This window comes from Marmota flaviventris, chromosome 14 (assembly GCF_047511675.1).
Source record: "Marmota flaviventris isolate mMarFla1 chromosome 14, mMarFla1.hap1, whole genome shotgun sequence".
Classification (NCBI taxonomy): Eukaryota; Metazoa; Chordata; class Mammalia; order Rodentia; family Sciuridae; genus Marmota; species Marmota flaviventris.
In genome coordinates this window covers 98,751,033-98,768,730 of record NC_092511.1, presented here as the reverse complement: position 1 = coordinate 98,768,730, position 17,698 = coordinate 98,751,033, and the positions used below count along the sequence as shown (strand labels likewise).

The 17,698-nt window shown below is 35.0% G+C and overlaps 1 protein-coding gene and 1 pseudogene across 1 annotated transcript; both read left to right on the top strand.

Annotated features, from left to right (window-relative positions):
• Window positions 1-562: 562 nt before the first annotated feature.
• Window positions 563-8,289, top strand: LOC139701733 (zinc finger protein 678-like; annotated as a pseudogene).
• Window positions 8,290-10,744: 2,455 nt separating this feature from the next.
• On the top strand, window positions 10,745-12,950 carry LOC139701732 (zinc finger protein 678-like). Its single transcript, XM_071601276.1, has 3 exons — window positions 10,745-10,794; window positions 11,822-12,099; window positions 12,184-12,950. Exons 1-3 carry the CDS (start codon window positions 10,745-10,747, stop codon window positions 12,948-12,950), a joined length of 1,095 nt encoding a protein of 364 aa, XP_071457377.1.
• Window positions 12,951-17,698: the final 4,748 nt, after the last annotated feature.

The following is a 17,698-nucleotide window of genomic DNA, read 5'->3' as shown; positions in this document are numbered from 1 at the left end:
TGAAATTTTCCCCTTGCATATTTATATTGCTCTTGTATACTTGAAAAATCTCCCTTGCATGGTCGGGCGGCGGCTGTGCTCCTCCTCCAATTGGGGTGATCTGTCTACCATGCTGACGGGCCACTGGGCCTGTTCTGCCGGTCGGTCGCAGGTCTGCCTACCTTGAAGGCACGGGCAGTGGCTCTGCTCTGCCCCTCCTCCAATTTGTGTGATGTGTCTACTATGCCTGCGGACCCCTGGGCCTGTTCTGCTGGTCGGTCACAGGTCTGCCTACCTTGCTTGCGCGGGCAGCGGCTCTGCTCTGTCCTTACTCCAATTGGGGTGACATGTCTACCACGCCGGCGGGTCGCTGGGCTTTTTCCGGGCGCGGGAGGCAGCTCTGCTCTGCTCCTACTCCAATTGGGGTGACGTGACTACCATGCCGGCGGGCCGCTGGGCCTGTTCCGGGCGCGGGCGAAGGCTCTGCTCTGCCCCTATTCCAATTGGGGTGATGTGTCTACCACGCTGGCAGGGCGCTGGGTCTGTTCCACCGGTCGGTCGCAGGTCTCCCTACCTTGCGGGCATGGGCGGCGGCTCTGCTCTGCCCCTACTCCAAATGGGGTGACGTGTCTGCCTACTCCATTTGGGGTGTCGTGACTACCACGCCGGCAGGTCACTGGGCCTGTTCCAGGCGCGGGTGAAGGCTCTGCTCTGCCCCTACTCCAATTGGGGTGACGTGTGTACCTCTCCAGCAGGCCTCTGGGCCTGATCCGCCGGTCTGTCACAGGTCTGCCTACCTTGCAGGCGCGGGCGCCGGCTCTGCCCTGCCCCTCCTACCATGCCCGCAGACCCCTGGGCCTGTTCTGCTGGTCGGTCGCAGGTCTGCGTACCTTGCGGGCGCGGGTGGCAGCTCTGCTCTGCCCCTACTCCAATTGGGGTGACGTGACTACCACGCCGGCGGGCCGCTGGGCCTGTTCCGGGTGCGGGCGGCAGCTCTGCTCTGCCCCTCTGGCTTGATGACAAAGTGAGAGAGACTCAGGTGTTTGTGACTCACTTTCTTTACCAGGAGACCAACTGTTTCTGTCACCACTGGTATTGATGAAGTTCTCTCCTCTGCCACTTTCTGATGACATCAGATCTCTGCCATGTTGGTATCCCATGCGAATGGCAGCATTTCATTCCCCCCACAGTATTCAGCAGGACCCGGACCGAGAAGCAGTTTCTGCGGGTTCTTTAGCCCTGGGCCAGAGCAGTTCCGGGATCCGGAATTCAGCCGCTCCGTGCTCTGTGTATGTTCTGATAGGATCAGGCTCCAAGAAGCAGTTTCCATGGGTTGTTTAGCACTGAGCCTGAGTAATTTGTCTGCGAGACGCAGGTGAATGGCAGCCTGAAATTACCTGTTCTATGGCTGAATGAATCTCTACTAACTCTTAATTCAAATTAAAAACTGAATGATGGTTTGGTCCGTGTGCTATTGATCTACCAATTTTTCTTTCAGGAGCCATTGACATTTGGGGATGTGGCCATTGATTTCTCTGAGGAGGAATGGGAATGCCTGGATCCTGCTCAGCAGAATTTATATAGAGAAGTGATGTTGGAGACCTACAACAACCTGGTCTTTGTGGGTGAGCATAACTTTTCTTCAAAATTTCTATTTATCATTATTTAATTTTCTTCTTTTGAAGTATATCTTTTGGGAACTTCACCATAACAATGAGTTTCAGATTTATTCTTTCAATAAAAAAGATGCGGTAGTTCTTGGTGCTGACAAGAAAATTTTAATGATGTTTCTTTTCATCCTTAATGTCTTCCTTCATTGGCATGATAAACATCCTTCACTTGACATATGGTTGACTTAGAGGAATGCAGTGATATCAAATAATGTGGCTCACACATTGCAGAGGACATAGTTGAGGTAGAAGAAGAATCCTAAATTCAAAAATGTTGATTGAGAAGTTATCCAAAAGAAAAGATTTTTGAGAAGCTTTGATTTCTTTCTCTTGTTATCATAGAAGAACCTGTCCTGTGTTTTGTGCTTTAAAATTATCTAGTCTCCTGCTTTTCCTCCAGTAATGTCTCCGTACATTTAAATTAACAACAAAACACTCCCTGTGCCTTGTGTCAATATTATTTGAGGGCTCTTACATAATTTTTAAAATATTTTTTATTTGTTAATGAATTTCCCATTTATTCATATGTGGTGCTGATGATCAAACCCAGGGCCTCACACATGCTAAGCAAGCGCTCCACCACTAGTCTACATCTCCAGCCCCTCTTCAATTTTTTGCAGGAAATTTTTGCACATTTCTGGAGACCTCTAGGTCAACCCATTGTAATACATTACTATCATAAGTCAGTTTCTCTAATCTTATTTGTACATTTTTTCAATAAAATTTACTTATCAGATTTCTTTCTGAATATGTGTAATGGATTTTCTGTGAAATTATCTGCCATGAATGAATATCAAGTTGGACAAAGACTGCTCTTTTGAGAGATGGTGTAAGTTATAGTTGAATAATAGGATTTGTAAAATAATACAACTGTGGATATTTACAATTTGTTTGGTTAAGTTTTTTCTTTATTTTTTTCATTGTGTACAGTAGGTTCTGTGTTACAGAGTGGGTTTCCTCATATCAGTTAATTGCTTCACAAATTAAGATATGCATGACTCTTATTTATATTGCCAATAATTTTATAAGTGCTTTTGATTGTATAAATATTAAGCCTCTTTTACCTATAACTTTTGATTTTATCTTGAATGGCCTTTCATTCTGCCCATGTATGTAGAAATTGAAATTTTCTATATGTAAATGTAATGGGGATTGATGGTAGTGATACTCTAATGCTGAACTACACCCCAAGCTCCTTTTCACTCATAGTTGGAGATAGGTTCTTACTAAGTGATTGGGGATGTCTTAAAATTGCAATTCTCCTGCCTCAGACTTCCTAGTAGCTGAGATTTCATGCATGCCCATCATTTGTATATTGATGAGTTTGTTCTTATTTATAGGATAAAGACCACATTATTTTAAATGTAGCTTTGAGAAATGTTGTCATTCTCTTTATCTTCTAATTTTCATTGTAATCAAAACCACAAAGTAAAACTTACAGTCTACAAAAGTTTAAATTTACAGATCAGTAACATTAATTCAAATTTTTATGCAATGTATCTCTAAAAAGTTTACATCTCAAAAAAATTAATTCATAGGAAGACAGAAATGAGCCCTTTCTTCCTATGAATTGATTTATAAAATAAAGACCACATTATTTTAAATGTAGCTTTGAATAATGTTGCAATTCTCTTTTATGTGTTTTTTTTTGTAATTTTCATTGTAATCAAAACCACAAAATAAAACTTACTGTCTCCGAAATTTTAAATATACAGTTCAGTAACATTAATTCAGATTGTTATGCAATGTGTCTCTAAAAAGTTTACATCTCAAAAAAATTCTTAGGAAGCAAATGCTCATTTCTGTCTCCCTATCACAAATCCATTCTCTTTTGTTCAGAAAGTTTCTTTTTAGATGTGATATTCATAGAATTCTGCAGTATTCTTTCTGTGACATATTTCAGTTAACCTAGTGTATGTACATTTTGTAAAATATATAAGTATAATAAATTCTTTGACTTCAAAGTTCTATAGTTTCTATATTCCAAATTGGCTCATCCATTCTTTTCAAGGGATATTTGGTTTGCATCCCCCATGATGGCTCTGTTGAATAACACTGTAACAAAACTGGTGTCCAATGTTTTTAGTTTGTTATTGATGTGAGGGTTTAATACCACACTCACTCAGAACTCCATCTACCTGACTCCATGTCTGCATTTACAATTGAATGCTGTGACTTTTAGTGTATTTTCATCATGGAAATATTCTTCTAATTTTATTTGTATTTGGGGAGATATTCATACAATTTAAAGGATAGATTTCTCTGCAAAAAAATAATAACAATGGGAGTTTGGTGAATATTTCCTGGAGCCTCTAGTTAACCTTAAGTAGTGTAAACATTTTTTTTTTAAATTTTATCTTTCAATTCTTGAACAACAGCATGCTAAAGAGTGTTCAATCAACTGACACATATTTAGGGATTTTTGAACATCCCTATCACTTTTGACTTCAAATTTTTATTCCATGTTGGTTACAAAATAACTATCACTTGAATATTTATTATCTTTTGTTTTAATACATAAAATTGGTCTATCCAATATAATATCCCATTCGCAATTAAGAACAGGGATTCTATAAGTCTGTAATAGTTTCAAAATATTTTCAAACTCTTATGCTTTATGATTACATTTTGCTTCACTGTATTTCCCTTTCAGTAAGTGGGGATTGTTTTATCCTAGGGTGACAGTGATTTTTTTGTTTTCATTCAACTGTCTCAATGTTTTCTTTGTGTGTTTGGGAAGTATGATGTTTGTTGCGAATGTATATACTCTTAATTCAGAACCTAGGGAAAGGTTCTTTTCCTCTATTTTGCCTCCTTTCAAAGTTTTTTTTTTTTTTTAATTTAAAATATCTTCTATGTCCTATTACTGTCTTCACCTATGTTATGTGTACTATAATTTAGACAGCCCGGTTTTGTATTGTCACTTTTGTATGTGTCATTCTTATATTCTTTTGCTTTCAGTATGTGTGTATCCTTAGATTTAGAGTATCCTGTAGACTACCTACAGTTGTAATATTTAGAGTTAAGTCAGATAGCCAAGTTTTGTTTTGATCAGAATTTTGCAATCTTGAATTTCCCAATAAAAATATCTAAAAATGAAGAATCTCCTACTTATACTTTGTATGAGTATCAACTTGGCTTCACTTTATTAAAAATTCAATACATTTGTGTCGTTTCAAAACTATACTATTGTTATAGGTAAGTATGCCTATTAACAGTTTTGTTTTTATGCTTTTGTCTTTCAAATTCTATTGCAAAATTACATGTTTTATGACCCATCATTACAATAAAATAGAATTGTTTGTGCCAAGAAATGTTTAGAATTTCATATGACTTGTGTTGCTGTGCACACTTAGATTTCAGTATGAAGGATTACCTTTCCTACTTTTTGGAGAACAGATCTAGTGTTGATGAATAGTGTGTGCATTTATATCTTTAAAGTCTTTATTTTCCTTCTCTTTTGAAAGATAGTAGCTGTGAATATAATGTCCTGGTTGATAAATTTATTCTTTCATCCCTTGGAAATAGCCTCAAATTCCTTTCTGTGTTGTCTAGTTTTGACTAAGGATTTGAAAATTATGTAGTTACACATTTCTAGGTGACCCATCTTTTTAACTTGGATGCTCTGAATATTCTCTGTAAGTTTTAAAACATGGATTAAAACCTGCTTTGAGTCTTTACAACTTGGAGATAATTATAGCTGCTTGGATGTTTTATTTTTCTTATTTTCTGAGATGAATTTATTAGTACTGGAAAGATAACTATCACTTTGTACTTTTTACTTTGGCTGGCCTTGAAATTTTGATCCTTCTGGCTCAACCTCCTATATTGCTATGTACAACCACCCTTGACTCTTTCAGACATTTTCTAAAGAAAGTGTTTAAGCACACGTTTTCTGCTTATGACTATTAACAATTCTTGACTACATTTTATTCTATTTTTTATATATTGCATTAGTTCAATAAACTTCTTTTAAATGGTAATTTATTATTCCCTTTGAGAAATTCATACCTTACTTTTCTTACAGTAGATTTAGCCATGTTTCTTTCTCTTGGTAAGGAGGAACCCCTTTTTGAACAGTCCCTAAATATTCACATGTTTCATGTTTCTTTTTTAATGAAACAGAAGAAAGTTGGTAGATTTTTAAAATATATTGTGAAGGAGGAAAGGCTTTGTGTAACACAATGTGTTTTCCTCTACAATATTACTCTACATAGGAATGTACTCATCTTGGATACTGTGAACACTGAGATGGTTTGGAAAGTTCTCAAAGTAATTTTCTGTGTACATCTTTATTTGATTTATATATTTTTGCAGTAACAATGGACTTAGATTTAGTAACATATTCCCCTGCTGATGTTCCTTTATTGGTGTAATTTCATTTGTTTGCAAAATATACTCAGCCCAGTACAGTAAGTAAATATGATTGTTATTTTTATTTCAGCCATGACTTCTTATCATCCTCGAGAAATTTTTCCAGAGCAGGGAATAAGAGAGAGAGAGGGAAGATATGGAAAGCATGACCTTGACTATTCATAACTAAGAAAAAAAAATGTGAAAGTATAGGTGAGAGTAAAGTTCAAAAATCGTACTATAATGGCCAAAACCAAGTAGTAGTCCCTATTTATGATAAAAAAAAAATTATGGTCAAAAGACACCAGGAACAATTTATATCTGACAAAAAATCAATTTATTCCTCATACTTTTGAGGAGCTGTATATGTCTTTAAGAATATATCCACAGCCATTTTTGAGGTGAAAATAAATGTGGAAAATTTGAAATATGGTCCATGCATCAGTTTTTAACTTGGTCAATTACAAATGTAGCACCGAGTTAAATTTCCATTCAAACATTTGCACAGAGAAGATATTTTTTAAAGTGATAATTTAAGAGTTTCTTTACAAAATGTCCATTTTTCAGCAACAAAACAGTAATTTCTCCTTGTGCCCAAATAGACAATGTTAAGAATTGTACAAAGGTTTCTATTTCCACACTATTGCTCAATGATAATTCTGATACAGATATCTGGAAATTGCACTCTATAGATAATGCTATAAGTAACACCATTAGCCATGTCTCTACCCTGAGTAATTACCAGTATATTTACATTGGTGATAAAAATTATGAATATAGAGAAACTCCTATATTTCTAAAGGAAATTTTCTAAATTTTTCATTTTCTAAAGGAAATTTACCAAGATAAAAAACATGGGAAAGTTTGCTTCAGTGCTCAAAAACTATTACTCATCCAAATATTCGTAGTCAAGAGCAATCTTGCAAGTTTAAGGTATGTGAAAGGGCTCTTAATCACAGTGCAGAGCTTTCTCAATACAAGATAATTTATAGAGAAAGAGAGCCCTATATGTTTAAAGAATATATCAAAGCATTGGCTTCCTCAACATCTTCTAAACACAGTAGATACTATGACAGTGATAAACCCTACAAATTTAAAGAATGAGGAAAAACTTTTAGTGAAAGGTCACAATTTGTTAAGCATCAGAGGATTTATACTGAAGAAAAGACCTCTAAATGTAAAAAGTATGGAAAAGCCATTAAAAATTGTTCAACTCTTACTCAACACCAAAAAAGTTACTCTGCAGAGAAGACCTACCAATATGAAGAAAGCAACACACTCAAGAACTTTACTCAACATCACAGTGTTCATACAGGAGATATGACATGTAAATGCAAAGAATGTGACAGAACTTCTAATAAAAGCTCCAATCTTATTTGTCACCAGTGGACACACCCTGGAGAGATGCTCCACATATGTAAACAATTTTGCAAAGCTTTTAGTCAAAAACCAAGCCTTAAAAATCACTAGAGAATTCATACTGGAGTGAAGCCCTACAAATGTAAAGTGTGTGGCAACAAGTTTTAATACAAACTCGAATCTTGATTGCCACAAGGATTCATACTGGAGAGAAACCCTACAAATGTAAAGTGTGTGACAAGAGTTTTAATCAATCATCATCACTTACTCAGCACCAGCGAATCCACACTGGAGAGAAGCCCTACAAATGTAAAGAGTGTGGCAAAGCTTTTAGTAGCAACTCACAGCATAATTGTCATAAAAGGATTCATACTGGAGAGAAGTCCTACAAATGTAAAGTGTGTGGCAAGAGTTTTTCAATCAAAAATCATCACTTACTGAGCACCAGGGAATCCACACTGGAGAGAAGCCCTACAACTGTAGAGAATGTGGCAAAGCTTTTAATAGCATCTCACAGTGTAGTTGGCACAAAAATATTCATACTGAAGTAAAGCCCTACAAATGTAAAGTGTGTGACAAAAGTTTTAATAAAAACTCACAGCTCAATCACCACAACAGGGTTCATACTGGAGAGAAGCCCTACAAATGTAAAGTGTGTGGCAAGAGTTTCAATCAAAAATCATCACTTACTCAACACCAGCGAATCCACACTGGAATGAAGCCCTACAAATGTAAAGAATGTGGCAAAAGTTTTAATCAAAAAATATTACTTACTCAGCACCAGAGAATCCACACTGGAGAGAAGCTCTACAAATGTAGAGAATGTGGCAAAGATTTTAATCAACAATCATCACTTACCCAACACCAGAGAACCCATACTAGAGACAAGTCCTATAAATGTGAAGAATGGCAAAGCTTTTCAAATTGAAGATCACATCTTACTAAACATTATAGATTTTATACTGTAGAGAAATTTTACAAGTGAAAACATTGCATCAGTGTCTTTAAGGATGAATCAACCCTTATTTCAGAGTAGTTCAACACTATTTCATACCAGAGATATGATAACACATTATCATATATTTTACAAGTGTAAAATAGGTGACAGACTCTCCAACAGTTGTTCACACCCTACTCAACACCTCAGAATTCATACGAGTGAGAGGACATGTGGAAAAATTTTTGGAAAGCTTTTGGCCGTTGATCAAACATTTTTAAAACACTGGAGGATGTATAGCATATAGAAACCCAAAGAATGTGTCCAAGACTGTATTCAAATTTCAGACATTTTTCAATTTCTGACCTCATATCTGTAGCAAATATGGAGTAGCATTTGTCCAAAGTGTGTACCTTAGATAACAGCAAAATATTTACAAAAACACCTTGACAAATATAAAGATTGTAGTAAGTTTCTTATGTATAGCTCATCCCATTAAGTATTTGGGACCTAGGAGGGGAAAAATCAATTAAATGTAGAAAATGGTAATTGCTCTTGACATTTGCTGAAAATTTTCTTAACATCTTTAGCTGATATTGTAGAAATAAGGAAATACAAGTATAGAATAGTGCATCCCTAAAAGGATATAATTTCAGTATAAATCAACAATTACTAAAGAGTCTCATTTTTCACAACTGGAGAAAACATAATTCTCAGAGTTAATTATTTCAGAAGTCTCTTAAGATTTATATGAAATTTAAAATTTTTAGTTTTTATTTTTGTATTTAAACTTAGGGGCACTTAATCAGTAAACCACATCCACAGATTTTTTTCATTTTTTTTAGAAATAGGGTTTGCAAAGTTGTATAGGGCCTCACTAAGTTATGGAGCCTGGCTTTGAACTTGCAAAGCTTCTCACGTCTATAGGATCACAGGCATGGGCCACCATGTCCATTTTATAGAGCATTTTTACTTATATTTCATTACAGATGCAATTTGTTACTAAATAAGGTGTGAATTTCTTCATGTTAACCTTGTCATGATTTTAATGATCTTATTAGGTCACACATCTCCCTCTATTCACTTTGCTAATGGTTAGATGCAATAGTAAAACATTCTATTGTGTAAATAATGCTATAATGTCTCCCTTAATTATTTCATATGTTTAATTAAGTTTTATTTGGGGAATATTATTTATGTAAATTATATACTCTCTTGTTTGTAATTATGGAAAAATTAAGGCAGTTATAGGAAGGACCTAGGGATACTAAAATAATGCCCAGATATGCCTAGTTTCAATTATGAGTTTAACATTTTACCATATAGAGTTGCAGTACTCCTTAAGGGATCTACAATTCTGGAGAGTTATACAAGCTACCAATCAGGGAGATGAGAAAGATCCAAGAGACTAGGAGCCCCATCATTACAATAAAATAGAATTGTTTGTGCCAAGAAATGTTTAAAATTTCATATGACTTGTGTTGATGTGCACACTTACATTTTAGTATGAAGAATTACCTTTAGTACATTTTGGAGAACAGATCTAGTGTTGATGAGTAGTGTGTGCATTTTTATATATTTAAAGTCTCCATTTTCCTTCTCTTTTGAAAGATAGTAGTTGTGAATATAATGTCTTGGTTGGTAATTTTATTCTTTTATCCCTTGAATATAACCCCGAATTCCTTTCTGTGATGTGAAGTTTTGACTAAGGATTTCACAATTATATAGTTACACATTTCTAGGTGACCCATCTTTTTCTCTTGGATGCTCTCAATATTCTGAGTTTTGAAACATGGATTAAAACCTGCTTTGAGTCTTTACAACTTGGAGATAATTGAGCTGCTTGGATGTTTAATTTTTCCTATTTTCTGAGGTGTGTTTATGGAACTGAAAAGAGAACTTAAACACTTTGCATTTTTTACATTGGCTGGCCTTGAAATTTTGATCCTTGTGGCTCAACCTCCTATGTTGCTGCGTATAACCACCCCTGACTCTTTCAGACATTTTCTAAAGTCTTTAAACACACATTTTCTGCTTATTACTACTAAAAATTCTTACTAATTTTTATTCTATTTTTTTGTGTTGGTTTAGTTCAGTAAACTTCTTTTAAATGATAATTTATTATTTCCTTTGAGTAATTCATAACATTTTTTACAATTGATTTAGCCATGTTTTTTTGGTTGCTAAGCAGAAACCCCTTTTTGAAAAGTCCCCAAATATTCACGTTTCATATTTTTTTAATGAAACATAAGAAAGTTGGTAGATTTTTAAAATATATTGTGAAGGAGAAAAGGCTTTGTGTAACACAATGTATTTTTCTCGACTATTTTACACTCCATAGTAATGTACTCATCTTGTATACCATGAACACTAAGATGATTAGGAAAGTTCTCAAAGTAATTTTCTGTGTACATTTTTATTTGACTTATATATTTCTGCAGTAACGATGCACTTGGATTTAATAATCCACTCCCCTGCTGATGTTCCTTTATTGCTGTAATTTCCTATGTTTGCAAAATATATTCAGCCCAGTACAGTGAGTAAACATGATTGTCATTTTTATTTATTACAGCCATGATTTCTCATCATCCTCGAGAAATTTCACCAGAGCAGGGAATAAAAGAGAGAGTGGGAAGATATGGAAAGTGTGACCTTGACTCTTTACAACTAAGAAAACAATGGGAAAATATAGGTGAGAGTAAAGTTAAAAAATTGTATTATAATAGACAAAACCAAGTAGTAGTCCCTATTTATGATAAAAATTTTATGGTCAAAAGACACCAAAAAAATTATTATCTGAAAAAATTCAATGTTTTCCACTTACGTTTGAGGAGCTGTATATGAATACATCCACAGCCATTTTTGAAGAATATATTTCCTCTGAAAGTAAATGTAAAATTGAATAGAAATCTGGTCCAAGCAACAGTTTTTAACTTGGCCAATTATAAATGTAGCACTGAGATAAATGTCTTTGCAAATATTTGACTGGAAGTTTAAGACAAATTTCTAAAAATGATACTTTTGAGAATTTCTTTACAAAATGTCCCCTTTTTTCTGCAAGAAAAAAGTAATTTCCCCTTTTGCCCAAATGGAAAACAGTACAAATTGTAGAAAGGTTTTTACTTCCCCACTATTGCTCAATGACAATTCTGTTTCAGATTTATGGAAAGTGCACTACATAAATAATGCTATTAGTAACACCATTAGCTATGTCTGTACCCTGAGTAATTACCAGTATATTTACATTGATGATAAAAATTATGAATATAGAGAAACTCGTAGTCATGTTCTAAAGGAAATTTACCAGATGAAAAATGTTGGAAAGTCTTGCTTCAGTGCTCAGGAACTATTACTCATCAAATATTCATAGTCAAGGCAAAACATGCAAGTGTAAGGTATATGAAAGGTCTCTTAATCACATGGCAGAGCTTGCTCATTACAAGAGAATTTATAGAGAAAGAGATCAGTATAAGTTTAGAAGATGTTGAACAAGCTGATGCTTTGATATATTCTTTAAACACAGCAGATACTATGACAGTGATAAAACCTACAAATTTAAAGAATGCAGAAAAACTTTCAATGAAATGTTACAATTTGTTAAGCATCAGAGGATTTATACTGAAGAAAAGACCTGTAAATGTAAAAAGTGTGGCAAAGCCTTTAAAAATTGTTCAACTCTTACTCAGCACCAAAAAATTTATTTTGCAGAGAAGTCCTACCAATGTGAAGAATGCAATGCACTCAAAAACTTTACTGAACATCACAGTGTTCATACAGGAGATATGCCATGCAAAGAATGTGACAAAACTTCTAATAAAAGCTTCAATCTTATTTGTTACCAGTGGACACACAATGGAGAGATGCCCCACATATGTAAACCATTTTGTGAAGCTTTTAGTCAAAAACCAATCCGTAAAAATTGCCAGATAAATCATACTAAAGAGAAGCCCTACAAATGTAGAGTGTGTGGCAAAAGTTTTAATAGAAACTCACATCTTGATCGCCACAACAGGATTCATACTGGAGAGAAGCCCTACAAATGTAACGTGTGTGGAAAGAGTTTTAATAAAAAATATTCACTTACTCAGCACCAGAGAATCCACACTGGAGAGAAGCCCTACAAATGTAAAGTGTGTGGCAAAAGTTTTAATAGAAACTCACATCTTTATTGCCACAACAGGATTCATACTGGAGAGAAGCCCTACAAATGTAACGTGTGTGGAAAGAGTTTTAATAAAAAATATTCACTTACTCAGCACCAGCGAATCCACACTGGAGAGAAGCCCTACAAATGTAAAGAATGTGGCAAAGCTTTTAATCACATCTCACAACTTAACTGTCACAAAAGGATTCATACTGGAGAGAAGCCCTACATATGTAGAGAATGTGGCAAAGCTTTTAGTAGCATCTCAAATCTTAGTCGCCACAACAGGATCCATACTGGAGAGAAGCCATACAGATGTAAAGATTGTGGCAAAGCTTTTAATAGCATCTCACAGCTTAATTGTCACAAAAGGATTCATACTGGAGAGAAGCCCTACAGATGTAAAGATTGTGGCAAAGCTTTCAATACAAAATCATCACTTACTCGACACCAGAGAACCCATACTAGAGAGAAGTCCTATTACTGTGAAGAATGGCAAACCATTTAAAATTGAAGATCACATCTTACTAAAAATTATAGATTTTATACTTGAGAGAAAGTTTACAAGTGAAAACATTGCATCAGTGTCTTTAAGGATGAATCAACCCTTATTTCACACCAGAGATATGATAGCACAGAAATAATACAAGTGTAAATACGTGTCATAGTCTCCAACAGTTGTTCACACCCTACTCAGCACCTCAGAATTCATACGAGTGATAGGACATGTGGAAAAATTTTTGCAAAACTTTTGGCCATTGATCAAACATTTTTAAAACACTGGAGGATGTATAGCATATAGAAACCCAAAGAATGTGTCCCAAGACTGTATTCAAATTTCAGACATTTTTCAATTTCTGACCTCATACCTGTAGCAAATGTGGAGTAGCATTTGTCTAAAGTGTGTACCTTAGTAACAGCAAAATATTTAAAAACACCTTGACAAATATAAAAATTGTACATTTCTTATGTATAGCCCATCCCTTAAAGTATTTTGGATCTTAGAGGGAAAAATCATTTAAATGTAGAAAATGGGTAATTGCCTTTGACATTTGCTGAAAATTTTCTTAATACCTTTAGCTGATATTGTAGAAATAAGGAAATACTAGTATAGAATAGTGCATCCCTAAAAGGATATAACTTTACTATAAATCAACGTTTACTAAATATTCTCATTTTTCACAACTGGGGAAAACATAATTCTCATAGTTGATTATTTAAGAAATGTCTTAAGATTTATATGAAATTTTAAATTTTTAGTTTTTATTTTTGTACTAAACTTTGGGGCACTTAATCAGTAAACCACATCCCCAGATTTGTTTTTCATTTTTATTTAAAGATAGGGTTTGATAAGTTGTTTAGGGCCTTACTAAGTTATGGAGCCTTGCTTTGAACTTGCAAAATGCCTTCTGTAGCTTCTCAAGTCCCTAGGGTCACAGGCATGGAACACCATGCCCGTTTTACAGAGCATTTTTATATATATTTGCATTAGGTCTGCAATTTGTTACTAAATAAAAAGTGTGAATTTCTTAATGTTAACCTTGTCATGCATTTAATGACGTTATTAGGTCACATACCTTCCACTATTCACTTTGCTAATGGAGCGATGCAATAGTAAAACGTTCGATTGGGTAAATAATGCTATAACATTTCCATTAATTATTTCATGTTTAATCAAATTTTATTTGGAGAATATTATTTATGTAAATTATCTATGTAATTATGGAAAATTTCAGACAGTTATAGGAAGGACCTACACATACTAAAATAATGCCCAGATATCCCTAGTTTGAATTTCGGCTTTAACACTTCACCTTATAGAGTTGCAGTACTCCCTAAGGGATCTACAACTTTGGAGAGTTGCACAAGATCCCAATCAGGGAGAGGAGGAAGACCCAAGAGAGTAGAAGCCAACATGCATATTCAGATTAAAAAAAGGTTACTAAAGGGGGAAATAGTCTCAGTGTTTCCTGGAGAAACCACGTGGTCTACAGGCTCATCCTAACTCTTGGACTGAAGAAACCATGCAGTTCCTCATGAATTCCATGATGTTCATCACTGAAGAGACTAGACTGACCTCAAGTGTAGGAAAAACATCACAATATAGGACCACATCTTTAATCTTGGATACCCAGTAGAAAAGTGTAACAAGATACATGTAAAATGATGACTGTAAAAAGAGAAAGACATACTATAGGAGCATTTATGCCCCCCCTTTCTATTTCATTATATATTTTGATTTTGTAGACCTTTTTCATTCTACTTAATAACTTACAATATAATGTTTGTTATACTTATTGGATTATATGATAGATAGCATGTGTCATGGTCTCCCAGAACCCTCTGCAACCTAGTAATTATAAGATACTATAAACTAATCCTGTCCCTCTTCAGATCTTATAGCTCTAGGAGTCCATGACACCACAGAGAGAGAAACAAAATTTTTATTGAAATAAACCTCTAGACTCTCATCTACATGTCCTGTTCAAAAAGTAAAAACACAATATTCTCTTCATATGTGAGCCTTTTGTGTCAACAAAACACCACCCACAAACATTTCATTTAACTTTATTTGGGAAAATAAATATTGAAATATAATGATAAATTCTAGGAGAATAATATTCACAGCATTTTTTATTCCAAAGGGTAAATCTCTAGGTTTCATGCTTATCTCCACATTATTTTATGCATAAAACTGGCTTCATTTTACATATCAGAGTTTTAACTATTTATAAGGCCCAGAGGAAAGAATCAGTACTAGAGGTCTAAGGAAAATACTAAAGATCTCTTTTCATGTGACTGCATGATGTCTGCATATCCTTGATGAAACAGCCAAATAATGCTGATTTCTCAATGCATCTGGCTTGGTCGCTCACTCATTGGAACCCCAATTTATTGAGTCATCTCAAGGCTGTCACTCCCTCCTCTAGGATCTGACCTTTTCTTGGGAGGATGTAGTGTTCTTCATGGGAGCACTAGGTCATGCAAAGTGTTAGAATGAAGCTTTCTTTGTTCTTACTTGTATTTATTCAGCCTCCCTTTAAATACAAGTTAGAACAAGAATTCACACTCTCACCTGTGGAGAGGATACTCTGCCCAGGACTTCCCAGTCAGGACCCTGAAAAGCTGTTTGGGACTCCCCAGTACATAGGTTCAGTGTTTGGGTTTTCCTAGTCTGGCAGTACAGTTGTCTGTGTCTATTACTTTTGCTTTCTCTCTTGCTTTCATAGTATTACTCAAGGAAACACTGTCTTGTGTGAAGAGAGTGTCTTCCTTAGCTATTGGATCTGACCTGCCAAGTTGAGCAGCTGCCCACATGCTTAATGTCACAAACACATCTATATGTTATCTAATCAGTAACTAATGTATCTTTCAATCTCATGATTTTTTATTGCATGGGGGAGGAAATTGAGAATGCTTTCTTTGAGTGCACACATCACTATTAATAGTATTCATAACACTCCTATGTAATGTTTCCTCTGTGCTCAACTTGTAAGTATTTCTCTTGTGCTGCTTTGTAAAACAAATAGAAAAGAGTTGTAAACCAAAAATTTTGTGATAATTTATAGTTGCACAGACTGACTTGGGCAACTCTATTTACCATTGTTTATTACTTTGTATGGGCTCAAGGTACTCTTATACTTTTATTTAACCTTAATGACATTAGTATTTGTTGGAGAGTTTTTCACTCACAAACCTTCTCTGTATACAAATGTGCCCTTATCATTTTTAAAATTTTGTACTCTTTTTAGGTATACACGACAGTAGAGCAAATTTTGACTTATTATTCATGGAGTAAAACTTATTTTAGTTAGCATTCCATTCTTGAGGTGTACATGGTGTGGACCTTCACTGGTGGTATATTTATATATGAACACAGAAAAGTTGTGTCTGATTCATTCTACTGTCATTTGTATTCCTATTTCCCTTTTCTTCCCTTCATTCCAACTTTGTCTAATCCACTGAATTTCTATTATCTCCCCCTTTCTTGTTGAGTGATTTAGCATCCATATATATTATATATTATATGTAATGTCTGTTTCATTCTACTATCCTTCCTATCCCCTATCCCCTCCCTTCCCTACACTCCTCTCTATTTAGTCTAAAGTAACTATTCTTCCCCACCCACTATGTCTAAAGTAACTATTCTTCCCCACCCACTATTGTGAATTATCATCCACTTATCAGAGAAAACATTTGGCCCCTGTGTGTGTTTGTGTGTGTGTGTGTGTGTGTGTGTGTGTGTGTGTTGGCTTATTTTACTTAGCATGATATTCTCCAATCCATCCATTTACCTCTGAATGTCATAGTTTCATTCATCTTTAAAGTTAAGTAATATTCAATTTGTGGGGGTAATATATATACAATCGCATTTTATTTATCCATTCCTCTGTTTAAGGACACCTAGGTTGGTTCTATGGTTTAGCTATTTTGAATTGTGCTGCTATCAACATGGGTGTGATTGTGTCCCTGTAGTATGCTGTTTCTAAGTCCTTTGGGTATGGTCTGAGGAGAGAGATAGCTTTGTCAAATGGTGGTTCCATTCCAGTTTTACAAGGCATCTCCATACTACTTTCCATGGTGGTTGCACAAATTTGTTGTCAGTCCCATGAGCAATGTGTCAGTGTTCCTTTTCCCGCACATCCTCACCAACATTTATTGTTGCCTGTATTATTGATGATTGCCATTTTGCCTGAAGTGAGATACAATCTTAAAGTAATTTTAATTTACATCTTTCTAATTGCTAGATGTGTTGAATGTTTTTTTTTTTTTTTTTTTCGTGTACTTGGTAATGGATTGTATTTCTTTGGTTTAGTGTCTTTTCAGTTACTTAGCCCATTTGTTAATTGGGTTTTTTTGTGTGTGAAGTTTTGAGTTCTTTGTATACCCTAGAGATTAATGCTTTATCTGAGGTATGTGTGGTAAAGACTTTTAAAAAAAATCTGTATGTTCTCTCTTTACATTACTGTTTCTTTTGCTGAGAAGCAGCTTTTTGGTTGAATCTATCCCATTTATTGATTCTGGATTTTTAATTCTTGTGCTATAGGGGTCTTGTTATGGAAGTCAGATTCTGGACCAACATTAACCTCAGATTTTTAAATGGCATCCAAAGTTCAAGAATTTTTCACTTTCATTGTTTCTTTTACTATCTTGCCTTATAGATCTACATGTTCTAAAGAGTCATGAAATGATCTAGCTTCACATGCATGATTTTCTGATGACTGTTATTTTTCAATATATAGCTGCAGATTATTC